The sequence below is a fragment of the Brachyistius frenatus genome, unplaced genomic scaffold (genome assembly GCF_029030835.1).
Source record: "Brachyistius frenatus isolate BFR_SWC_R1_liver_20210118 unplaced genomic scaffold, ASM2903083v1 Contig_376, whole genome shotgun sequence".
NCBI classification, from domain to species: domain Eukaryota; kingdom Metazoa; phylum Chordata; class Actinopteri; family Embiotocidae; genus Brachyistius; species Brachyistius frenatus.
In genome coordinates this window covers 124717-151708 of record NW_027210975.1, presented here as the reverse complement: position 1 = coordinate 151708, position 26992 = coordinate 124717, and the positions used below count along the sequence as shown (strand labels likewise).

Sequence of the window (26992 nt, the reverse complement as noted above, 5' to 3'; positions counted from 1 at the left end):
ATGGCCGAGGAGGTTTTAATTCCACCGCCGGGGAAAATCACATCGGTGAGTTCAGAGTGCATGCATGAATGGTGTCAGATGCAGAGCCGGGGCCATCAGCTGACTTATCCCCTATTGTTTTAGACATATAGTCCCAGCGGCTAATAGCATTTACTACCAACCTGTAGCCCGGTACTTTGCACAAAGCAGATCAGGAGCTGCTCCTGAAATGAGATATTTGAAGGGGGGGAGTGGGGGGGGGGGCTTTAAAGTCCTACATTATGGTTAAAAAAACATCAACTTTTAGAAGTAGGGAGAGCTCATTGGTCAGAGTGAATAACTGGGTGAAGATGCATTTTTAACTTCAGCATAAGAATTAAGTCAGACCTAACTGTCTCCAACAGAAAGTATTTTTCTTTGTATTGAACTGTTCCTATTAATTTGTCCGAGTGTATCCTGTTCAGAAGTTCATAACCGGATGTATGAATGTCTTCCTTGGTGTTATTCACACTGCTGACATGCTGAGTCGTCGGTAGATGGAAAACCGAGCCACACGCTTCGTGTGTGACAGTCGAAATGAGAGATCGATCCACAGAAATACAACCAAGTCTGACTCAAGATGGCAACTGTTTAAAAAGTAAGCGTGTGGGTGGCATGTGGCTTTGAAAACCGACTTCCTGTTCCCTTCTTGTTTAATCCATGTTCACTGTAGAAATGGAAAAGATATGACATGAACATTTATAATGCTCCGACCAATTTTCTCGTGAACTTTTGGATGGATTGATGCTGCCCAACCAGGTTATGGTGTATACAAATGTGAACACTGTCTCCAGGTCTGTTTTAGTGCCTAAAATCCCTGCCTCATCCCTGCCTCATCCCTGCTTCTGTCAGCGGTGATTTAGGGACTCTAACTCCCCAATCCACGGTGAACTTTGACCCTGGATGTAAATAAAAGGAGCAGACTGGCCCAGTCTGAATGTAAAATAACAGCAGTCACCTTTTAGTGAGGAGACATTGTTTTCTATTCTTTAGTCAGACATGGAAGTTGTGTTCCTGTATGTTGGTATGTTTATAACGCTCTATCGAGCCATTATCCACGTTTTATATAGTGCTTCCCCTCACAGTTTATAACGTTTTAAACTTGATGTTGTCTTCTCTATCAGATACCGATTGCACTTTGGGGGAAAGGATTCAGTTTGTGATTTGGCAGTAAGCCATGCCCTTTAGTTGGGCTGCAGTGAGGAATGTGAACAATGCCAACAAGACCTTGTAGAGGAGCAAACTAGGGACAACAGATATCCTCTCCTAAACATGTATGTGAGCAAAGTGTTTCAGCAAACATGGAAGCTGAAAAGTAGCTCAGTTATAGAATCAGAGATGTCATCAGAGATCTGGAGGTATCCATGTGCTTTGTCTGCTTCTGGAAGCCTCTGATGTCCTCATCGGACCTGAAGGAGCCATCGGGGCAATGTCTTCCCAATTTTCAACTTATTTGACAATAATGTCCACTTCATGCAGTGATTGGTCATGGACATGTTTTTGGGGGGGCTTGTCTTCTTGATTGACAGGCCTGTGGTACAGTCAGGTTACAGCTGTCGGTGGGCGGGACATAGTATTGTCAGGTTTCCAATCAGATCAGTCAGATCCACCGCTGGCTCCTCCCCCAGCTCGTCCAAATATGGTCACTTCCTGCTCCAAAACGCTCCGAACTAGCAAAGATGGTGACGGACAGAATCTGAACTGGAGGATTCATAACGTTCATGAACCAACGATGACATCACTGATGGATGATGACATCACTGATGGCTGCTGATTGGTCCCACCACCTTCACACCTTGTGTATTATATACAAATCATCAAACACTTCACTATGAGTCACATCTTTGGATGAACCCACCAGGTCCGAGCCCGTACCAGCCACTAGTGTACACATTTCTCTTTCTCAGTGACAGTTTTGGTTTCTTCAGCAGCGAACTGTGATCTTGGTACCATGAATGAGTGATTGTTGTTCAGTTCACCACCTGCTCAGAGCTCGTCAACTCAGCGTACTGTTCCCTAATATTTTGGTATTTATTTTAGAGTGAAGGCACACTCATATAATCCACCCTGAAGCGTTTCCCAGCTGACACTCTGGACAGGTCGCCAGTCTGACATAAACAAACAATCATTCATGTTCTGTTTGTCTGTCCATTTTTATTTGACCTTTTTCAAGCAGCTTACTTTAAAATGTTATATGTTACCAGATTACTGTTTACCCTGTTAAAAATGTATTAAGTAATGTAACCGGGCAAACAGCAGCGGATCAAAACGAGGCTTCAAGATTACATCACGAATCAATCAAAACAGCCTTCATGTCAGCATGACGACTTTGACCATCCGATTTGTTGTTATTGGCAGGACAGACACTTTAGAGATGATGGGATCACCAAGCACTTCAAAAACGTTGTTGAATTTCAGTCGGATCCAGAGAACTCTGTACATTTTATTTCCTCACTGAAAGAAAGAAAAAGAGCGTCGTTGCTGTGCGCTCCAGCAGCACAACACCTATAGACATGAATGAATCTGCACATTATCTATGAACATCTTCTCCTGACCACTGGAGCCCTCCAAAATAAAAGCACAGGGAGCACAATTTGCTTCCCTCTTCCCTGATGAGAACAGACATTTGATAAAGTTACTAATCAGAGAGAACACATTTTAACGTCTGGCTTGTTACACGGTGAGTAAAATTGCTGGTTCACATTGCTTTAAGCAGGAAGGCAAAGTTGAGCTAATTTGAGATAAAAGCTACCAGTCATTTGTTTTAATTATAATCACTTCTGTGGATGAAGTCAGACACACTTCTCATCCTCTGTCTGCAGCACCTGACCAGCTCTCTGTTGGCGGTGGCATTCCTGACCTCCTTCGGGAGCTCCATGCTTTATGGCTACAATTTGGCTGTGGTCAACTCCCCTGCTGTGGTAAGGCACACACACACACACACACACACACACACACACACACACACACACACACACACACACACACACACACACACACACACACACACACACGCGCACACACACACACACATGAACACACACACACACACACACACACACACACACACACACACACACACACACACACACACGCACACACACACACATGAACACACACTCCAAAAGTCCCCAGTTGTGAAGTAATTTTTGCTTATTTAATTTAGCAATTGTGAAGGAAATTTGAGTCGCGTAGAGGAGCCGTGTTCAGTTGTTACATACTTCTGAATCAAGTGGTGTTAAATCAAACTGCCCCAGTTTGGAGTCTTCAACAGAGAACAGCTGACACGCTCATCTGGCCATGTTGAAGCAGAAATAGAAAGAAAGCCAGTTGTAATGCAGATGTTGTTGACATGATTTGATTTCAAATATCTGATTCTTCCCTCAGTTGGGGTGTACTCACATTATCTGTTCCTCAGTGGCTCGAATCAACACGGACCCACAGCAAGTTAACAAACCTGTATGTTAGTAGCAATAAAGACAAATCAATTAATAACATTTAATAACTGTAGAAACGATATTCCTCCTGTGTGTCATAACCCGGCTCGAGGCTGGACGGAGGACGGGAGACCACATGAGATGTAACTAAAGATATGTTGTTGTTTTTTGCAGAACTAAAACAGAAATTAACTTATGTGCAAAAAACAAACAAAAACAATCATGGAGGAAGCCAAAGGCGAGAGAGGGACTACTATGCTGTATATCCTTATTTTGAAATCATCATGAAATGAAAAATACAACAAAGGAGACCCTGAACTGTTGAGCAGCTGAAATCCTCTATCAGGCAAGAATGGGACCACATTTCACTTTCAAAACTCCAGAAACTGGTCTCCTCAGTTCCCAAACGTTCAAATTCAAAATAAGCAGATATTTCATATAAAACCATAATATTTCACCATTTCAATATTTGATATTTTGTCTTTGGTCTATTTTCAATGTGGATTTACGTGATTTACAAATCATCATATTCTGTTTTTATTCACACTTTACACAGCGTCCCAGCTTTTTGGGGAAACAAGGTTGTAAATACTTGCATGTGACTGATGGACACAGTGAGTGTGTAGTTGATGGACACAGTGAGTGTGTAGTTGATGGACACAGTGAGTGTGTAGTTGATGGACACAGTGAGTGTGTAGTTGATGGACACAGTGAGTGTGTGTAGTTGATGGACACAGTGAGTGTGTGTAGTTGATGGACACAGTGAGTGTGTGTAGTTGATGGACACAGTGAGTGTGTGTAGTTGATGGACACAGTGAGTGTGTAGTTGATGGACACAGTGAGTGTGTGTAGTTGATGGACACAGTGAGTGTGTAGTTGATGGACACGGTGAGTGTGTGTAGTTGATGGACACAGTGAGTGTGTAGTTGATGGACACAGTGAGTGTGTGTAGTTGATGGACACAGTGAGTGTGTGTAGTTGATGGACACAGTGAGTGTGTAGTTGATGGACACAGTGAGTGTGTGTAGTTGATGTAAAGCTGAAGTGTGTAGTTGATGGACACAGTGAGTGTGTGTAGTTGATGTAAAGCTGAAGTGTGTAGTTGATGGACACAGTGAGTGTGTGTAGTTGATGTAAAGCTGAAGTGTGTCTGTGTTGTAAGAAACTGAATGATGTACAGAACTTTATCAGAGGAATGCAACTTCTGTAAGGATGAGTGTACAATGGAGGCTTCTCTGTTCAACAGCACACACACACACACACACACACACACACACACACACACACACACACACACACACACACACACACGGTGAGTGTGTGTAGTTGATGGACACAGTGAGTGTGTAGTTGATGGACACGGTGAGTGTGTGTAGTTGATGGACACAGTGAGTGTGTAGTTGATGGACACAGTGAGTGTGTAGTTGATGGACACGGTGAGTGTGTGTAGTTGATGGACACAGTGAGTGTGTAGTTGATGGACACAGTGAGTGTGTAGTTGATGGACACGGTGAGTGTGTGTAGTTGATGGACACAGTGAGTGTGTAGTTGATGGACACAGTGAGTGTGTAGTTGATGGACACGGTGAGTGTGTGTAGTTGATGGACACAGTGAGTGTGTAGTTGATGGACACAGTGAGTGTGTAGTTGATGGACACAGTGAGTGTGTAGTTGATGGACACAGTGAGTGTGTGTAGTTGATGTAAAGCTGAAGTGTGTCTGTGTTGTAAGAAACTGAATGATGTACAGAACTTTATCAGAGGAATGCAACTTCTGTAAGGATGAGTGTACAATGGAGGCTTCTCTGTTCAACAGCACACACACACACACACACACACACACACACACACACACACACACACACACACACACACACACACACACACACACACACACACACTGAGGTTCCACTGACTGAACTGAGTGATTGAGTACGTGGAACTGCTACAAACAGATTACTGTCCTTGTCTGTGGAGTAAATACTGCTGGAAGTTTCTAGTGTTGTATGTTATGACGTTGTCAGCGTGGTTATGAGGCTCACTTTCACTTTGGCTCTCTGTGACATCACAACACTGATAACTGTGCCAATATCAGCTGATAACTGTCAGCTTGAAAAGCTTGTTAACCAGTTGGATAGAAAACAACCAAGTTGAAAGATACACGTTGACGCTGTAGTTCATTCCAGCGCTGCATCAACGCAGCCGCCATCAGTGTGTTCACACTGTCGGTACAGGAACATCAGAGCACCACAAGTACCAGGATGGTGCACTCATAAACGCTCCAAAAGAAGGAGTGTGAAACTCTGGACACTTTCCACCCTAAACGGTCGCCATCTTGGCTCCGTAGAGGAAGGGGGCGGGGCCACCAACGTAAAGGAATTTCAAATTAAGACGTCTGAGGAAGCCTAAAGTTAAAAGATTTATCCATCTTTTTGCAGTCTCGACAAATAGTTTTCTCAATTAAATTTTGAATCGTTTTATTCAGAAGAAATATATCCAGATACGGACAGCACAAATGTATGTCATACAAATGTATAAAAAAACCAGTTGTCTGTGGGAGGAACATGAGGTCAGTGTTTAGCTCCGGCCGTACATGTCACCATGACAACTTCAGATTCACTTTAGCCTCTCTCAGACGGTGAAGTTCTCCTGTACAACCCTGCAGCAACCCCACTAAAACACTTCAGGACCTCGTAACACAACGTACGAGCAGTTTTACAACATCGTGTACACCCGTGGCTGAAGGACGTTTTAACGCACATCACTTTCGTGATGCGTTTCATCAGTTTGGTCCTCGACCTGTCTGGTTTGTTACAGAAACCTTTCGCTGACCTGCTGATGCTTCACTGCAGAAGAGAAGAGGCATCACATGAATACAATGACAGCACGTGTGTCCGCTCTCTGTTGAGGAACTGACTAATCCACCAACATGTGCCTTCACATGGTAAACTAGCTAGGAGGTCAAAAAGGACTTGAGGATTTGATTACAGAGAGAGAGAGCTGAAAATGTCAGAGCGAAAGAAGAGAGAGTTTGTGCTGGTCTCGTGAAAGCAGGATATCTGAGCCACATGATGCGCAAAGACAAGGTTTCCTATCGAATCAGCAAGGAAGGTTCTCTGCAGGAGCAAAGAGCAGCCCGGGAATCATCTGCCATCTGAGACACCAGTCGGATTTGAACTGAAACGTTTAATTAACGCTAAATTAAGAATCGGTTAATTTCTGTTGTTTGTGTTCGGCTTACATGGAAAACCGTGAAACTAATGATGTGAGGTTTTCCTCCCCGTGTTTGTGTGCACAGCGAGCTAAACTTCAAAGTTTTATGGAATGTAATGATCAACTTAACAGGTGCTTTTATGATCAGAATGTTTTGAAATATTGCAGAACAATCAACAGTCGTCCACTTCACCTCAGTCCATCTTCAATGATCTCGGTCCAGAGAAGGCGGCGGTGTTTCTGGATCATGTTTCTATCTGGTTTCTTCTTTGGAGAGTTTTAACCTGCATTTGTGGACACAGCGATGAACTGTGTTCACAGAAGATGGTTTTCACAAGTGTTCCTGAGCCCATGCAGTGATTTCCACTCCAGAATAGTGTGTTTTTAATGCAGTGCTGCCTGAGGGCCCGAAGATCATCACCATCCAATATTGGTTTCCAGCCTTGTCCCTTGTGTTCAGAGATTTCTCCAGATTCTCTGAATCTTTTAATGATATTATGAACCGTAGACGATGAAATCCACTAATTCTTTGTAGTTTTACGTTGAGGAACATTATTCTTAGATTGTTGAACTATTTTCCAACACAGTCTTTCAGAGTGGTGAACCTCTCCCCATCTTCACTGCTCTGTCTCTCTGAAATCATCTTTTTATAGCGATCATGTTACTGATCTGTTGCCATGGTAACCTCATTAATATTGAGATATTTCACCATCTTTTTGTTTTTTGCGTTACACGTTTCCAGTCTTTTGTTGACCCCGTCACAACTTTTTTGAGATGTGATGCTGCCATCAACAAAAAAAACAGCATATGTTTTTCATAAAACAACATTTTTCTATTTCAACATTTGATATGTTGTCTTTGGTCTGTTTTCAATTACATAAGGATTTATGTGATTTGCAAATCATCACATTCTGTTCTATTTACATTTTGCACCGCGTCTTGACTTTCTTGTAAACGAGGTTATATTTAACAAATCATTTTTACTGCTGCTTTGGTTATTAAATAGTATGTGACTAATAGGCTGTGTTTTTACTGCTGAGCGCACCTGGTCACAAAGTCATACGTATCTCAGAGGGTTATAAAACTAGTCAGACACCATCTGAACATACAGACTAAACTCAAAGCTTTAGTATATCACAAATTACTTTTTTATTAATGCCTCATGTTTGTTTTTTCCGTGTTTCTGGCCCTTTTGATGCTCTATTTGTGGTCTGACCTCTCCTCCATTCTGTTTCAGTACATAAAGAACTTCTACAACAGGACAGTGGTGAGTCGTAATGGAACTGGACTCAGTGAGGAGACTCTGACCCTCATGTACTCTCTCACCGTGTCGGTCTTCGCTGTCGGAGGTCTGCTGGGCTCCGTCATCGTGGGCATGCTGGTCACTCGCTTCGGCAGGTAACATTCGTTTTCAAAGAGCAGTTCTCTTTCTTTTAACTTTGAACACAATCTTTCCCTAACCAAGTAGTTTTAAGTCCAAAAGAGAGGTGCGTGCAGACAGCAGATGTCTGTTCGGTGTTCACGAGTTGATGTGTACAGTCTGTGCAGTCATATTTTTGAGCTGCAGAATCTCACCACACGCACATTTAACCCTACACCTGAAAAATATCATTTCAGCTTTCATTACTTAACCAAACTTCAAAAGATAGAAATTAGGAGGAGCCAAGCTGAGTCAGGTTTAAGACTGATGAGGAGAATAACAGCCATTAAACAACAAGTCGTTCTGACCCAGAGATCTGATTGGTCAACGTCCTCAAATCATCATGACATCACATCCTGTTCATCACTACAAATATCCCTCCACCTCCTCAATGGGAATATAGAATTAGAATAGAATATTATATAATATGTAATATTATGTAGTTTCTACTTGTTATAGTTCTATTAAATGATCCATTTGGTGAAGTCGGGTCTCTTTTGGTCCTTTTTGGTCGCTCTGAGCACCCGTACCGTAACACCACGGATAGTCACGCACTTACAATCCTAGAGAAGGCTAGCTGGACCGGTTTGGTTTGAACACATGACACGGAGCTAAAATGTTAAAAACACATGAGAACATGGATATCTTTGTTCATCAGATATCTTTGTTCATCAGATATCTTTGTTCATTAGATATCTTTGTTCATCAGATATCTTTGTTCATTAGATATCTTTGTTCATCAGATATCTTTGTTCATCAGGTATCTTTGTTCATCAGATATCTTTGTTCATCAGATATCTTTGTTCATCAGATATCTTTGTTCATTAGATATCTTTGTTCATCAGATATCTTTGTTCATCAGGTATCTTTGTTCATCAGATATCTTTGTTCATCAGATATCTTTGTTCATCAGGTATCTTTGTTCATCAGATATCTTTGTTCATCATATATCTTTGTTCCTCAGATATCTTTGTTCCAATCAGACTGAACTAGCTGAGCAGTTTAGTGTTTCTATGTTCTGTATTTATTCAGTTGGAGACTAGAAATCCTCTCTGTTGCTAGGTGGTTGCTAAGGGTCCGACTACTTCCTGGAGTAGGAAACCTTGCGTACGTTATGTAAGAGTCTACTGACGCCACTGATTGTTTTCCAGTTCTTAGTTGTACCCCATGTGTTACCATGGAAACGTATATCACACTAACAAAAAGTTTCATATTTTAAGAGTGAGTTGCTCCACAATATGAAAACATTTAGATTACATGTTTTATTTAATTGGTAACTTGTTGTATAATCACAATATTACACTGGAGCGTGTGCTTTAATATCGCTAAACTGGAACCTCGACGGAGATGATACTAAAAATAGTACCAGGTACCAGGTGCTGTTGACAAAGTTTTCCCAATGGAAAACCAAAAGAAGTGAGTAGAGTGGAGCTGAGCCGTGCTCTACCGCTACCGGCAGGTGAAAAGGGTTTAAGTGAACATTTGTGCCAAATTTGAAGACGTCTCTTCATGAGATATTGTTTTCATGATCTTAGGACGAGCAGACAACCCAAAACCCTGATTCCTCTGTAACCAGTCGTTATATGTTTTTGAAAGCTTCCTTCACCTCTGTTGTAGAATAGAAAAAGTTTGACACCATGCGGGGAATATGAGTCCTCAGCCTGTGCTTCCTCCTGATACCAATAAAATGGACATTGGCTAGTTGGCAGCCTGAGACACTCAGCAGCATCCAACATCTGAACACACCACCACCAACACACAGTCCCACCAGGGAGCGTCCAGCAGTGACGTCAGAGAAGCGTGCTGCAGGATGTCCAGTGTCCCATCAGCAGAGAGGTCCAATACGTGGTAACACAACGAGGCAGGAACACAGACGGCACCAGATCAGGGCCTGAGATCTATCATCCCTCTGTCCTCTCTGTCCAGAGCTGTTGTTGCCCCCCCTCCCCCCTCTCCTCACCTCCCTCGGTGCCCTGTCGTCCTTCAGACTGCCCCCACCCCACCCCCACCCCCTCGCCCCGCTGCCCTTGACAAGTGCAGAGGAAAGTTTTCTTTACCTTCAGCACACATCAGATGAAGGCTCCATTCACAAACATTTAAATGCAAATGAAAAGCAGATGATTTATAATCCTATTTACAGGCTGGTCACTTCCTCCATGCAGCAGTGTTTTATAGCTGATCACAGTTTATCACCCCCCCCCCCATGTCCCACACAAGCTGTGTTAGCATTTTATGGCTAATCAGGACTTGTGTGTGTCTGTGACTGTGTGTATAAGACGGGATGAGTTTACTGCTGTCAACCATCATTCTGCTGCTGTCCTTCCTGTTCCATAAACCTCCGTCATGCTTTTATGTATGTTCACCATGTCTGCATGATGTGTGTGTGTGTGTGTGTGTGTGTGTGTGTGTGTGTGTGTGTGTGTGTGTGTGTGTGTGTGTGTGTGTGTGTGTGTGTGTGTGTGTGTGTGTGTGTGTGTGTGTGTGTGTGTGTGTGTACTTTCAGGAAGGGCACGATAGTGAACACAACAGTGCTGGTGTTCATTGCTGGTTCACTGATGGGCTTCAGCAGAATCTGTGGGTCACCTGAGATGGTCATCATTGGTCGTCTTATCACAGGAATTCATTCAGGTACACACACACACACACACACACACACACACACACACACACACACACACACACACACACACACACACACACACACACACACACACACACACACACACATCTGCATTGAGTTCCTGCAGACTCTGTGTCCCGTTCAGAGATGCGTTTCCCAGCATGCCTTCACAGCCTCACCTCAACCTCACCCATCTCCACTGTGAGGAAGACCTCGTGACACAACATGCTCTGTTGTCTGAACTGCAGCAGGTTCAACATCTGCTGGATGGACGTTAGCAGAAGAGTGGAGGCACAATTTAACAAACAGACACGTTTCATGTAACTCCACAAAATATCAGGAAATAGATCACATCCTCTTACAGCACACTGATTAGATATAATCACATGATGAAGAAGATGAGGACACTGGTTGTTCCACTGAAATGATGAAGTTTCTTCTGCTCAGGTGTAGAGGACGGAAACAGCAGCTGCGACCTAATGGATTAATCTGCACATTACTTCATAGATGAATTATTTCATATTTCATGCTGTAGCAAAGAAATTTCCCCTCGGGGATTAATAAAGTGAAATAAAATCAAATAAATAAATAAAAATGTAAACATAATGCAAACAGAGCCCTCCACTATTTCCTTGACCTAATATACGAGGATAAATCAGTAAGTTAAGAGACTGCTGCTCGTGCACGTCACGGAGCAGCAGAAAGATAAAACCCTGATGAGTCACTGCTACAACTTTCATCTCTTGATCCTCATCAGTTCCTGAGTTCCTCATGTTTGTTCAGTGTTCTGGTTCTGATTTCTCCGTGAACATGACCAGAGGGAACACGTCAGGTTTACTATCAAACTCTGGAAATCATCAACGGAGACTCTGACGATGCTTCAGGAGGTCTGAGACCACGAAGACACCTGGAGACGTGTTCTTAGAGACGTTCAGGACGTCTCCGTCCAACTCTGGAAGAAGACATCAGGAGAACCAGCTGGCTTCTATTTGAGGGTCGGAGTGAAACCACGGAGCTCTGCTGGACCTTCTGAGGGTCTGAGGACACACGCTCACTTATAATGACCCGGACTGTGTCGCCATGGTAACAGGGTTCTCCAACACGACAACAGCGCAATGAAAACACAAGTTTCTACCCACAACAACACAATCGTAGCTCCTCACCGGATTCGTCTCTCTGAGACGTCTCTCTGTTCCCCAGAAATGTTTCACAAACTTTGATGTTCGCTCTCTGATCAAGTTTCAGGTGTGAAACATCCCAGACGCACCAGAACACGGATCACAAACACGAGTAACTCAGGAACTGATGATGATCAGGAGATGAAGTTTGTAGCAGTGACTCGTCAGGGTTTTATCTTCCTGCTGCTCCGTGCGCACACACAAGCAGTATTCTCTGAACTTGTTGATTTACCCTCGAAATGTCTTCAGATGTTTATTCATGTCTGAAACCAAAGAGATCCATAACAAGCTGCTGGTCCTCACATTAAAGATGTTTGCATTTCTGCTCAACTGATGACTGAAAGCAATTAATAACAAAATGACTGTCAGTTCATCTTCAGCTGATCATTTAACTGACTGACAGACAGTGGCTGTACCACTTTTATGTTTTGATCATTTTACAAAGAACCAAAAACAATACCAACAAAAAACAAATATCCTCTCTGTGTTTTCATGACAGAGTGCATGAAGTGCAAGAAGTCATGAGCTGAAATCATAAGCATGTTCAGTGCCAGACTCCTTTCATAGGTTCGGTTTCAGAACCGTTCTGATGTTACATCCTGATGTCATGTTTAACTCCACAGAGGATTAGAATAAAGTGACGAAGACCTTCCTCTCTGCTTCTGTTCCCGCAGGCATCTCTCTCAGTGTGGTACCGATGTACCTGGGTGAGATAGCACCGAAGAATCTCAGAGGCTTCCTGGGTCTTGTGCCGAGTATCTTCATCGGAACCGGAGTCTTTAGCGCCCAAATCCTCGGACTGCAGGAGCTTCTAGGAAAGGTAGTAGCTCTCCAAACTCTGCCAGTGTGTGGAGGGGACTGCAGCCAAGGCCCATCAATTCACCTAAAACTAAAGAAGTGTCGTGGCTGAAGAACGATTCATTCTTAACGTGTTCCCACTTTCAGTTTTTCCACCAGACATTGGAAACGTTGCGTGCATGAACATGATTAGCGCGGCTAGATATTGTTATCTCATCATCACTGCTGCCCTCCATGTGTGTACTGTAAGTGTCGGTGTGCTGGACTTGTTACAGGAGGAGCACTGGCCCCTCTTCCTTTCAATGGTGGTGGTACCCACTTTCATCCAGTTGATGCTGTTGCCATGGTTCCCGGAGAGCCCCAGGTACCTGCTGATTGAAAAGCACAACGTCCACGCCACCATCACAGGTCAGTGTCACGGCACTGCTGCTCATCAACAAGACCAACAAGACTAGCTTTCACATTTTGGAGGAGAAGAGCAGTTAAATCAGAGTTTGTCACCTTCGTTTAGAGGCGACCCACTTTGAGACGTCTTTTTTTGCACTATAGCAGTTTATCATTTTGTCAAGCTTCACTAAGGCGTCATTATGAAATAGGAACTTCAGCATGTACAGTGTGTCTTTAATATACAGTCCCTCCAGGAAATCGTGATCTTGCGATCTCAATAATTAACATAAATACAAGCAAACTCCGCAATATTTGCGGCAGCCTGCAATTTTTTTTACATTCCCACAATTTTTCCGCAAAAAATGACGTCATCAGAAGCTGTGTTGAAAGTATTAACGGCATAAAGTAAGTCTTTTCAAACAAAACTCACTTTATTGACAGATATAACTCCTCATTTACAGTCAGTACAGCTCTCCTCCTCTACTCTCCTCACCAAATTTGTATTTGTGCACCGGAGGAAACCGGATCAAGCGGAATAACAGGAAGTGACCGTGTTTGTAGGAAATGTGGTCTTCACAACAAAAATTTGAATGACAAGCTTATTATCAAAGGAAGCGATTCCATATTTAATCTTTTATTAGTTTGTGCTTTAAAAAAATTGAATTATTCTTTCTAAACTTGTCATTTTTTCTAATTCCTGCAATTTTAGCAAAAAATTAATTTAAAATGTTAAAATGTTTTGTGAAAACCGCCTCAAAAATCAAGCATCTTTGAACAACAACTGCATGTTAGATGTGCTGATGACTGTTAGTCTGACTGAAAGACATCATCACATTTTGGCAGGACAAACCTCTCAGACTAGTTTTCTAGATTAGCGAGTTAGCTTGTGTGAATTTCCAAAGATCTTCTGAAATCCATCCGCCTGTGCAGCCTCATGCTTCATCTTTCTTTTATGCTGCTGTCTGTGTGTCTGTGTGTCTGTGTGTCTCAGCTCTGAAGTGGTACAGAGCCAAGTGTAACATCCAGGCGGAGATCGAGGAGATGCAGGAGGAGCAGCGCTCCCTGTCCTCAGTGGAAACGTTGTCGGTGTGGGAGCTGCTGATGGACGACACGGTCCGCTGGCAGGTGCTGAGTGTGGTGGTCATCAACATCGGCATGCAGCTGTCCGGCATCGATGCTGTAAGGACACTCTGAAAACTGAGTAATGTGTGCATGTAAGAGGATTCACTAAGTCCAGAATATTCTTCTTTTCACCACAGTTAAAGTGCTTTTATACCCACACCGAGAAATGCTCCAGACTCTTTGTCCAAGCACATGTCAGGCTCCGAGATCATACGTGAAGCAAATTTTTCAGTGCTCAGAAGGTCAGTGGGACTGAAACGTTTTCACATTAAGCCAGTAAAATGTACCAATCAGCACAATACACACTGCACGAAAGGGTATTTGGTCAATAGAACCACTTAATAAAACACAGAATCTGCAAGAAGACACGTCTGACCAGGTAAAGTGTTTGTGATGGAAGTGTCTGCACATCAGGCAGATACAGAAATTCAGCTTCCATTCAGTGTTTCTGTTCACTCCTGTTTTTGCTCTGGTTTGGTCTCCACCTCAGTGAAATATCTTATATTTCAGCTGGATGCTCTTTTGTCCAGTGTTTGATGCACTTCGAGCAGCTTCATTGAAAACAGCTTGAGTCACAGTCACAAAACCAAAACAATGAGACAAAAGAGGCTGAAAAGCTCTGTAGAGTTGAGGAGAACTGCAGAGCGAGAGATGATAGAATAATTGTTGCAGTGAGAAACTCTCACTCTGCTGACATCATTTCCTTCATTTCTATCAGTCGGTGTGTTTTCAGTGTGTGTGACGGTGTAACAGCTGCTGGCAGAGTGACGGCATGTTTGGAGAAGAATTCGACCAACAAAGTGACTCAGTTGCATCTGTTTCTAAGAATAGACGTACCGTCATCTAACCTCAGAAACACCAGAGAGACTTCTTGTTTCACAACTCACAGATCTAACGTCACTGATTTTAAAGACAATGAGGGAAATCGATTTCATTTTTTTTCTACGTCAAGCACGTAGTTTTTCTGTTTTCTTCCTCTCATCCGAAGTCGGGTCTCGGTGGCAGCAGGTCGAACATGTTGGCCCAGACTTCTCTCTCCTGCAACATCTTCCAGCTCCTCCTGAGGATCCCGAGGCGTTCCCAGGCCAACAGGGAGATATGATCCTCCAGATGTCCTGGGTCTTCCCAGAGGTCTCCTGCCAGTTGGGCGTGTCCAGAAAACCTCCAGCAGGAGGCGGCCAGGAGGATCCTGATCAGATGCTGAACCACTTCAGCTGACTCCTTTTGACATGAAGGAGTAGCGTCTCTTTCCCGAGCTCCCTCCTGATGTCAGAGCTCCTTCCCCGATCTCTAAAGCTGAGCCCGGCCACCTACGGAGGAAACTCATTTCATCCGCTTGTAGCCGTGATCTCATTCTTTCAGTCATCACCCAGAGCTCGTGACCATCGGTGAGAGTTGGAACGTAGATCAGCTCCTTCTTCACCTTCCTGAGTCGTCGGATGGTTTGCCAGAACTTCCTTGAGGCCAACAGAACGTCCTTCTCCATGGCCTCCCCGATCTCCTTTCATGCCCGGTAGCATCCGCGACCACCGTAGCTGCAGCCCTTCTGGCCTGCCGGTACCTCTCAGCTGCTTCAGGAGACAATGAGCCAACCAGACCCGAAAGGCTTCCTTTTTCAGCTTGACAGCTTCCTTCACCCCCGGTGTCCACCACCGGGTTCTCGGGTTGCCGCCTCGACAGACACCAATGAAGTCAAAGTGAAGTGACCAATGAGACCGAGAAACACCAGATTACTTGGCTCTAAATCAACATCATGTCATAAACCACTGCCAACACAGCAATAATCGTAACATATTTAGAGCTTTAGTTTTCCTACCAGAGGCCCAAAATAGACCAATTATAAAAAGCTATTATCATCCAGAGGGCATTCGCAGGTTTAGCAGGTGTTTGCTTTAACAAGCATTTCCTGTGTTGCTCACCATCAGCTGCTGGCTGGTTAACGGAGGCTTTGGTTTGCAGAGATGACGCCACAAACTCATAAAGCAACGTCGGATGGTTTCATTCGGTTAGCGGCTCCGTTCGTCCCCCTGATCTGCTCCGTCCAGCTGATCAGACAGAGACTCTGAGATGAAACGATCCCTCATCTCCAATAAAGCCAAAAAGCTGCTGTCATCCTTCTGATTCACCAGGTTTCCTCTCTGAATGATGCACTGGAGATTCATGAATTACCCAGATGATTAGCCGGACCGCGCGCTGCGAGCTCGGAGCTCAGCTCGTTAAACCGGTCGTATTTATAGCTGCTAATTAGAGATGAGGAGCTTCACAGTGGTTCCGTAGGAATGAAGACGTTGAAATGAATCAGATTTAAACATGAACCAGGGATTATAGTGAGTGATGGAGATGAAGAAGAGGGTGATCATAATGAGGAAGATGACTATACTTTACAATGACAGCATGGTGATGTAATGAGGATGAGTGGTAATTGAGACCTTGATCATTATGGCGTAATAATAATAATAATAATCATTCTGATCACTGGGATATAAGTGATTTAGGTGAAATGGATGTTGATGAAGATGATTGTGATAAAGATGATTATTGTGCTTGACATTGACGATAATGATGATAAACCTCCGGTTCTGTTGACGACAGGTAAACTCACCTGTTCTCACCTGTCACCTCGGTGTGATCCGCTGCTTCGTTGCTGTGGTGTTTTTAACATCACGCTGATCTGTGTGTTCGTTGTGGAGAAGCGTGTTCAGCGGTTGAGCTTCCAGATGTGCAGATCTGAGAGCAGCCTTCATTCACTGTGTGTAAAGTATCACAAAAAGCTGTGACGTGATGAAGAGCAGTGTGTGTGTGTGTGTGTGTGTGTGCGTGTGTGCGTGTGTGCGTGTGTGCGTGTGTGTGTGCGTGCGTGCGTGTGCGTGTGTGCGTGTGTGTGTGTGCGTGTGTGCGTGTGCGTGTGTGCGTGTGTGTGTCTGTGAGTATCTTCATCGTCTCTTCACACCCCTCCGGTCCTGTCCTGAAGCCTCCAGCTCGACTGAATGTGAACACATGTCGGTGTGTCTCTGTGTTAATGTTGGACCACCTGTCTGCTGACTCGTTCCAGGTTTTTACAGCGTTTCCTTTCCCTCTCAGGGCGTGTGTCTCCATACGGGCAGACAGTTTTACCTCTGCTGCTCACAGATGCCTGGTAGTTAATTCATCCTGACAGTGTTCAGTTTTAGAAAGCTAAAATCAGTGCGTTGCTCTCGTTGTTGTGACAGAACAGACACACACCTTCATTTCACCAGCGGTGAACGAGGCCTCACTGGGACACTGCAGACTCTCTGTCTGAAGGATGTGTGGCTGCTGTTTGACTTTTGGAACGTGATGTCTTCTCTTGTTGACGGTCAACCTGAGGTCCATCTATTTTCTTCCTCTCATCCGAAGTCGGGTCTCGGTGGCAGCAGGTCGAACATGTTGGCCCAGACTTCTCTCTCCTGCAACATCTTCCAGCTCCTCCTGAGGATCCCGAGGCGTTCCCAGGCCAACAGGGAGATATGATCCTCCAGATGTCCTGGGTCTCCCCGGGGTCTCCTGCCAGTTGGGCGTGTCCAGAAAACCTCCAGAGGGAGGCGGCCAGGAGGAAACTGATCAGATGCTGAACCACTTCAGCTGACTCCTTTCGACATGAAGGAGTAGCGTCTCAACTCCAAGTTCCCTCCTGATGTCCAGCTCCTCCCCCGATCTCCAAGGCTGAGCCCGGCCTCCTACGGAGGAAACTCATTTCGGCCGCTTGTAGCCGCGACCTCGTTCTTTCTGTGACGACCCAGAGAGCTGCTGACCATCGCAGAGACGGAGCGCAGATCGACCGCTAAACTGAGAGCTTCACCTTCCAGCTCAGCTCCTCTTCACCAACACGGTGCAGCGCCTGTTGAACTGCTGCAGCCGCACCGACCCGCCTGTCCATCTCCCCCTCCACCCTCCACTCTCCAACCTGCACCCTCCACCCTCCACTCTCCACCCTCCAACCTCCACCCTCCACTCTCCAACCTCCACCCTCCAACCTCCAACCTCCACCCTCCACCTTCCATCCTCCACCCTCCATCTTCCCCTCACTGTGAACAAGACCCCGAGATACTTAAACTCCTTCGCTTTGGGCAGACACTCCGTTCCCACCCGGAGGGAGCAATCCACCGGTTTCCGGCAGAGCACCATGGCCTTCACACTCGACTGCAAATCGCCCCGGTGCATGCTGGGAGTCCGAGGAGGTCAACAAGACCACATCATCTGCAAAGAGCAAAGAGGCAAGCACGAAACCCCCGAACCTGACGTGCTCATCCCCCCAGCAACTCCTAGATATCCTGTCTATGAAGGTCACGAACAGGATCGGTGACAAAAAACAGCCCTGGTGGAGGCCCCGCCCACCGGAGGCCACGCCCACCGGAAACGAGTCTGACTTACTGCCGAGAATACGAACACAGCTCCTACTGTGGTTGTACAGAGCCCAGATGGCCCGTTGCAACGGGTCCGGCACCCCGTACTCCCGCAGCACGCCCCACAAAACTCCGAGGGACACGGTCCAAAGCCTTCTCCAAGTCCACAAAGCACATGTAGACTGGATGGTTAAACTCCCAGGATCCTCCAGTAGTCCTGCGAGGGTAAAGATCTGGTCCACTGTTCCTCGACTGGGACAGAATCCGCAATGCTCCTCTTCAATCTGAGGTTCGACAAACGGTCGGAGTCCTTTCCAGCACTCTGGCATAAGCTTTGCACGGGAGGCTGAGTCGTGTGATACCCCGATAGTTGGAGCAACTCTCCGGTCTCCCTTTTTTGAAAATGGGAAGCACTACCCCGGTCTGCCAGTCCATGGGTACTGTTCCTGACCCCCATGCTACATTGAAGACATTCCTCTTCAACCTGAGATGGAAATCAGAAACCCTGTATTGTCATTCTAAGCGCTACGTGCTGCTCCTCTTTGGTGCGTAGAAGATACAAACAGACTATAAAATATAGGTAAATATATATATATACTACTAAAATATGGGTGTCAGCATGAAATGTTGTATTGCAGAGTTGAAATATTGCACACGAGTCTGTAAAGTACGAGATGAGGAGCAGCGTGAGTGGAGGAGGAAACCTGCAGCGCCGGCCAGATGGGCAACAGTTGAAGCAGGTGATGAGCGGGATGTGTGGAGTCCTGGAGGACGTTGGTGGCTCTGCTGAGGGAGCGGGAAGTGGCCACGTTGTCCAGGGATGCTCAGCTGCTCAGTATTCTCTCGACGGTTGTACGGTAAAAGGCCACCAGCAGCTTTCTCTCCAGCAGTCTCAGGAAGTGGAGTCGCTTCTGTGCGTTTTTGATGGTCGCGGCGGTGTTGGAGGGTCATCGGAAATCAGGATTCCCAGGAACTTGAAAGTGTGAATCCTGTCTAAAAAATGGTTCCGATCCAGAAGTGTCTTCAGCTGCAATACCAGCGAGTGCCACTAGAGGTCGGCTCCAAAAAGCCTCCGGCTCCATAGACTCCCATTCAACTTCTCTCATCAAATCCAAAGTGAATAAAATGTGTCCATCAGTTCTCTCGGTGTTGTTAGCTAAAGTCACTCCTTCTTATTAGTTTTCTGGAGGTCCATCTGAAAATAATCCCTCATTCATTAGAAAAGAAGATTCAAGAAGACCTGGTTTTGGGGGCGTGTCTGTTTGATTGACAGGCCTGTGGTGCAGTCAGGTTACAGCTATCGGTGAGCGGGACGAAGTATCGTCAGGTGTCCGATCAGATCGGTCAGATCCACTGTTGGCTCCTCCCCCAGCTCGTCCAAATATGGTCACTTCCTTGACTTCATGATACCCAATAATTTGGTAAAATGTATCAGGTGCAACTTTTCTGATGAAAATAAAGAACACGAAGGCCTCACTTCATGGGTTTTCCATTTATTACCCTTTTATTTTGCACTTTTCAACCAGCTGACATGTAAATAAACAAAAAAGTTCTACGTGATCATCCACAATCAGAACATAAAACAGTCAACTGAAATCGACTGTGAAAATAATTTCATGAAAAACTACAACTTACAAAAAGTGCCTTGATTCTAGTTTCATTTCATTTTTTTTCGTGGCGCTGTGGTATTTAATAGCAGACGGTTATTGTATGAAACAAATAGATTGACATTACACACAGAAAACATGGTTCCTCTTCAGAGACAGATACCGTCTGAAACTCTGCAGGTTCTGGAGAACTGAGCCTCAGTAGCTGGGAAGGTTTCAGCATGTTATGACATCATCATATGTCAGACCCAGAAAGCCTCCAACCGTCAGACTAGTCTGATGAGCAGCGCTGGGACGCTGAATACTGAATGGATCTTTAAACGCTTCTCTCCACAGATCTGGTTCTACACCAACGACATCTTTCAGAATGCCGGGATCCCGGTTCCACAGATCCAGTACACCACAGCAGGAACAGGAATTATAGAGATCATCGGGGGACTCATCGGGGTAAACACAACTTATTATCAGGTTATTGTTGTTGTTTTGATCAGGGGTCTTCAACTATTTCAGACCAAGGACCCCCAAACCGATAGAGAGATGGAGCAGGGACCCCTACTATACAGTATATATTGTATAAAATGGTGTTTTATATTAAACTGGAGGAGTGCAGGAGGCTTTGAGGGACAGGTCCAGGCTTGGAGGGACAGGTCCAGGCTTGGAGGGACAGGTCCAAGCTAGTCTCGTGCTGTGAGTGAACCGGTGTCCAGCTTGAGAGCTCCTGTGTGTCGCTGAATGTGCATTTCTGACTGAAAGATAACATCTTCTGCCTCCATTTATCTACTCACTATTATATGTTGGATTCATGTTAATGTGGATTTAAAGACATTTAAATTTGTCAAAAAAAATATTTAAAAAATATGAAAAATTGTCTCATCAACCAAAAATTGGTACCACTGCGGACCCCCTAGGGGTCGCAGACCCCCTGTTGAAGACCTCTGGTTTAGATGGATAGGTCTGAGATACGATCAGAAGAGGAATATTAATGAGAGGTCAGGACGTGTTTGGCCGAGCTCAAAGACCGGAAGCAGTTCAACAATGTTCGAGCACTTGGAAATGAGCTCACAGGATCTTGTTTGTTTCAGATACTCAGTGAAAAAGAAAACAGCAGCTTGTGGTTGTAGTGGCTCAATATGCTGGGATTATATCTGGATGAACAACACAGCGTAACAGCTTTTAATCAGGTTTAAAGAACATCATCTGACATGATTAAATATCAGGAAGTTATTTACTTTACAGAAGTAAACAATCGAATACTTTAAATGATGATTTATGCTCATAAAAGAGATCAAATGAATCATTATTACTGTCAGTTCATGTAATCACTGCAGGTCCTCTGTTTACATGTGAAGAGACAGTCTCTGGTGTTTGTCACCTTCAGGTTGCCAGGTTTGGTACCATTGTACCAGAACACATCCCCCTTGTTCACCTGCTCTGCGTCCATATTCTTCAGTGTTTTTCTGTGTTTTCATGTCTGACGTGAGCTCTGTGTCTCCGGCAGTGTTTCACCATCGAGAAGCTGGGACGAAGGCCGCTCATGATCGGGGGGTTCGCCATGATGGGCATGTGCTGTGCTGGAATCACATTAGCCCTCATTTTACAGGTGTGTGTGGGGGGTGGGAGGGGTTACGTTGTCAGGACGACATCATGAATTAAAGGGACGGCACAACACAAATCTAAAGCTGAGGAAATAACTCATTATGTCGTGACTCTTTAAGAACTTTACAGTAGACTTCAGAGATATAATGTACTTTATTTTATTTTATTTTTGGAAACTGTGTTTATTGTTTTTTTTCTGAACAATTATATTCCCAAGAACATAACTTACAAACATATATACACATGCATTTACATTAGTAAGATAACAACAAATAACAACAAAAAACGACAACACAACTCAGTTTCTTATCGTACTACTTTTCCTTTATTCACATGTGTCGTCTGGAGAGGTTTAAGATTTGTCAGAGCCTTTGATGTATAAAATGTGTCTTGTTTTTTCAGAAAGAATTAAATTTTCGATAGTTCAGAGTTTCATTTCATCGTTCGTTAGATTGGAATCCTTCTCATTAATGTCCGCGAGTTAAAACCTGCTCAGACCTTCAGCTGATTTTTTTTTCAGCTGATTTTTACATCTGAGTATCCAAAATATAGTAACAAGTAACTTTCCATGTTTTCTACTGTTTAAAAAGGTCTCTGCATGGTAATCCTTCAAACTCACAGATCTGTTACTGATACCGGCTCTCCTGCACCTCATCTCTCACCTACATCACTTTGTAAATCCACGGTGGCTCCATGCAGCAGAATTTGGGTTTTTATCCATATACAGTGAACCCTCGCTATAACGCGGTTCACCTTTCACGGTCTCGCTGCTTCACGGATTTGCATCGTGCATTGAAATCACATTACGACTATATGTAACGTAGATATATTTAATGTCCAGTTCTATCTATTTCAATTGTAAAATAAAGGTTACTACTTCACGGATTTCGCCTATCACGGTTTCTATTTGGAACGTAACCCCCGCGAAAAACGAGGGTTCACTGTATTCATTATATATTTATGAGTAGGAGAGACGAGGAGGTGCAGGAGGAGAGGAAACAATGAGAGGGAAAGACAAATGAACTCACTCCAGATGTTCAGCGGGGGAACTGAGCGTTTGACTTTCAGTTGGCAGAACACGCCGTGCTCCTGCTGCTGTGGGACAGTGATGAACACGAAGGCCGTGGAGGGCTGAGAGCTTCATGGAATCAAACTGTCCTTTAATCCTTCAAACCTTCTCCCCCCAGACTCACCTTCCCCTCATGCACTACATCAGTGTCTGCTGTGTGGTCGGCATCATCGGAGGCTTCTGCATCGGTCCAGGCAAGTCGCTCCGCACCGCACATTTAAAACATGTCTCGACTCCCTGCTGGGATGATGAAGGTCAACTGTTCAGGTAGATCACGTGACATCAGAGGACGGACGGACAGATCCAGCATGTCTGAGCCAGGAGAAGTGCAGCTGTGCACATTTTATCATTTTAGGTTCATCTGTTGATTATTTTCTCAAGTCAATCACTTAATTTCTGGATCTGTGAAAATGTCCTGTTTGATCCAAACGACAGTCCAAAACCCTCAAAATATTAAGTTTATCAGAAAGATCATTTTCACAGTTATAAAGCTGGAACCAGTGAAGTTTAGGCATTTTTAATGATTGATCAATCATCAACATTAATGGCTGTTTATATTTCTTTCAGTTAAGTATTAGATTAATCCACCTGTTAGCTTTAATACAGGCGGTTCACAGTGATCGAGATAAACTGATTCTTAAACATCAGCTGTTCCAGTTGCTCTTCATTGTACCGGACTGAAGGAAGAGATGTCAGGGGCAGATAAATAAACCAGAGCTGTGTTCCAGATGTTGTACTTGTGTTCCAGATGTTGCACTTGTGTTCCAGATGTTGTGCTCGTGTACTAACACTCATCAGCGTGTTCTCACTGTCAGTACAGAAACATCAGTTCACTACAAGTACCAGGATGATGCACTCAAAACGGTCCAAAAAAGAAATGTGAAACCTACGTGTATCCTTTAGGATTTTCAAATTAAAAGCGTGTGAGGAAGCTGCAGCTGTTCCTGAACACAAAGTGTTTCTTTTCCACTGCTGCTGCTGGACAGAAGAATCAGTGTGTTTATTGAGTGTTAAACAGAGGACACAAAAACACACTGATTTCTGCTGCAGATATTTTGGAGGGTGACATGTTCACATGCTGATGTCATTTTCTGTCAGTGCGGAACAGACAGTGAGATTTAAAACAACACTACTCTGTCAAAATTCCTGCACTACACAAGTATGAGTACTATGTAGTAGTGTACTGAGGGAAGTCTGTGATCTGGAACACAGTGCTGGACTGTCAACTCCACCAGCAGGAGTGTTTGTGATGTCAGAGTGATTTAAACTGAGGGGGAGGATTTATTTCTTACAAGTCTTTTAGATTCAGGTTTACTTTGTCTTCTGTTCTGTTTGACTTCTCCGTTTCCGAGGTGATAAACTGACCTGCAGACTTGCTGAGTGTGCGGAGCTTTGTGTTGTGAGTGAACGGCGCCCTCTGGAGGTCACAGGGCATCTTTAAAGATTCAAAATGTTTTTCTAACTCCAGAGCATGTCGAGCTACGAAGGCTCACTTTTAGATCTAGTTTGTCCAGTCTAATAAGTGACAGTTAATTAATAATATTTACATGTTAACATCCATAGGAACAGTACATTGTACATTTCCTGTACAAGTCGTGTTCCGTAATTGGTGAGCTCATGTTGATTTTACAGCAGTGAATGATAAATCTTTATTTTATTCTCACGTTCTGTGTAAGAGAAACAAACGATGCAGTTTTAATGAGAGGATATAATAATAAAATAGGCTATTATTAAAGTTCATCCTGTGATGTATGACTGTCCTGTCCACATTCTGGCCTGGCCCTCGCCTGATTGGCTGATTCTGTTTCTCCCTAATTAGCCTTCCCTCGGTCTTATTGCTATAAAGATGATGAATGAACATGAATAATATATTCCATGCACAGCCGCTCATCAGTAGAAAGTGTCCAGTTAGGAAGCTCATCTGCTTTCATCATCACCTTATTCCCTATGAATGAACTGTGTATGACATCATAGTGATGTCATACACAGTTCAATAATAAATGAGCCCTTTAAGTGCCCTCAGCAGAACCTTGAGCAGAGCTGTGTGGCTGCTGCATGTTTTTTAGTGTGTTCTGTTTGTTCCGGTTCCAGCGGGAATTCCCTTCCTGATCACAGCAGAACTCTTCAAACAGTCCCACCGGCCCGCCGCCTACATCATCGGAGGCTCCCTCAACTGGCTGTCCAACTTCACCGTGGGCTTCCTCTTCCCCTTCTTACAGGTGGGCTCTGTGTGTAGATGTGTGCACACAGGTAGTGTCTGTTAGAAACCTTAGTCAACACATTTACTCAAATGATACTCGTCAAAAGTACGTTATCGGTACCGGATACTCGTTTCAGCCGAGTACTCGTCTCAACTCTAGAAATAACCCAGTTTTCCTCAGTTCCGCTCCAAGTTTCACTTCCGCTGCCGGTCAGATAGAAAGAAGCAGGAGTCACCGTCACCACATAACGAAACGCAAAACAATACCGATTGGCTGCCAATAAAAGAGGGAGGGTCTGAAAATCTGAACCAACCAACAAAAGAGCAGCCTCAGGTCCTGTGGTTGATATAAGTTGAAGGACTTCATTGATCTCAGTTGTCCGACGCCGCGCACCAGAAAGTACATTATTTACACAGATATGAACTGAATACGATCTGTAAGCAGTTTTTATTGAATTATTACAGACTGACAGACTTTTAACAGCAAACTATTATAATAGCATTCATTTATGTTTTACATGTTAAAGGAGTATTTTTTTCCCTCTCGACGTTGGAGGGGGCGGAGCCTCAGCACCCCGTGTTAACAAACCGCCACTGGTTCTGGGGGCCAGTGCACACAGGATGTCATAGGTTCAGTGACCAGGACTGATTCTGACATATTTGTGGATCAGAACATTTGAAAACCTCTGACAGCGTGAGTCTTCCCTCATCGCTGCTCCGGTCAGAGATAAACTGTCCTCTTCTCTCCGTCCCTCAGATGTCGACGGGCGCTTACAGCTACTTGGTGTTTGCCTCCATCTGCGTGTCCGTGGCCATCTACATCTACGTCGTGATACCAGAGACCAAAAACAAGACGTTCATGGAGATCAGCCGGATGTTCTCCAAGAAGGAGCCCATCCTGGAGACGCAGAGCCTGATCCACCAGGACGAGCTGAAGCTGAAGAAGATGAACGGCTACGGTGGAGTGGTACACACTTCGGTGGAGTTTGAAAGCTCATCTTCTGTACATTACCTATCGTAAACATCAGGTTCTCCCTGAAATCACCTATTTAAGTCCTTCAACCGAACAACACCTCACCTGCACTCAGTGAGCTCCAGCTGAGTGAAGCTGACCTCCCACACTCAGGTTGAAACCGTCGCTCAGTTATAAACACCACAATGTGCCCCTCTGGTTTCTCCAATCAGCTTCAAGTTTTAGTCTGTTTAAGAATTTCAAATTCCAGTTTCATAGGTTGGATCATAGTTCCTATCAGTGCAAATTAAAAATGTATTAATCAATGTAGTAGCATCGTGACATCCCGACAGAGAAGCGATCCGAACAAACCCTTCCCAGTTTCCACGTTGTTCTTCTTCTCGGAGCGACTGTAGCTCGGACAGGTCGGCACGGTTTCCCCCGGCGACGGCTGATGAGTAGTTGACCTCCAAGCAAAGTGAATCCACTGTTTGTTTTTGTTTTTTGTACTGTCATTGTGTCTCTGTCACCATGGCAACGTTCCCAGTGGACTGCGGTCTTTTCTAAAACTGCTGGCTGCATGGACAAAACTGCAAGAAGCTGTAACCATAGTAACGCTCTACTAAACTACAAAGCGCCCGTTGCAGGGGGAAGCGTGTTGCAGGTGAACTCGGGTGTTTGGCTCTCAGCAGCCGGAGGTTCAGCCGGTCAGCGTTACTGCAGGTGGAGGATCGGAGGTGTCTTTTAATGGCACTTTCAAAACACGTATAGTATGATGTAAGTTTCAGTAGTTATCGTTATTTGTCATATAAATATATATAAATTATATAAGCCACGTCGTACCTGCATCCATCGTCTGAAAGCTCGCTGCACTTACTGTAAACTGTAAACACACATCAGCAATAAACATGGAACTCATGACGGGGTGAAGTGTGTGTGTGTGTGTGTGTGTGTGTGTGTGTGTGTGTGTGTGTGTGTGTGTGTGTGTGTGTGTGTGTGTGTGTGTGTGTGTGTGG

General features: G+C 44.5%; 1 protein-coding gene across 1 annotated transcript; it reads left to right on the top strand.

Annotated features, from left to right (window-relative positions):
* On the top strand, positions 1-26045 carry slc2a15a (solute carrier family 2 member 15a). Its single transcript, XM_069724412.1, has 12 exons — positions 1-45; positions 2841-2939; positions 7904-8064; positions 10590-10714; positions 12559-12704; positions 12958-13090; positions 14061-14248; positions 20496-20606; positions 21658-21759; positions 22943-23018; positions 24916-25043; positions 25782-26045. Exons 1-12 carry the CDS (start codon positions 1-3, stop codon positions 26043-26045), a joined length of 1578 nt encoding a protein of 525 aa, XP_069580513.1.
* Positions 26046-26992: the final 947 nt, after the last annotated feature.

Coding starts and splice junctions, on each gene's coding strand:
- slc2a15a (XM_069724412.1), top strand. CDS start 1: ATGGCCGAGGAGGTTTTAATTCCACCGCCGGGGAAAATCACATCG. Junction 12,705..12,957: donor TGCAGGAGCTTCTAGGAAAG/GTAGTAGCTCTC, acceptor GACTTGTTACAG/GAGGAGCACTGGCCCCTCTT. Junction 14,249..20,495: donor AGCTGTCCGGCATCGATGCT/GTAAGGACACTC, acceptor TTCTCTCCACAG/ATCTGGTTCTACACCAACGA.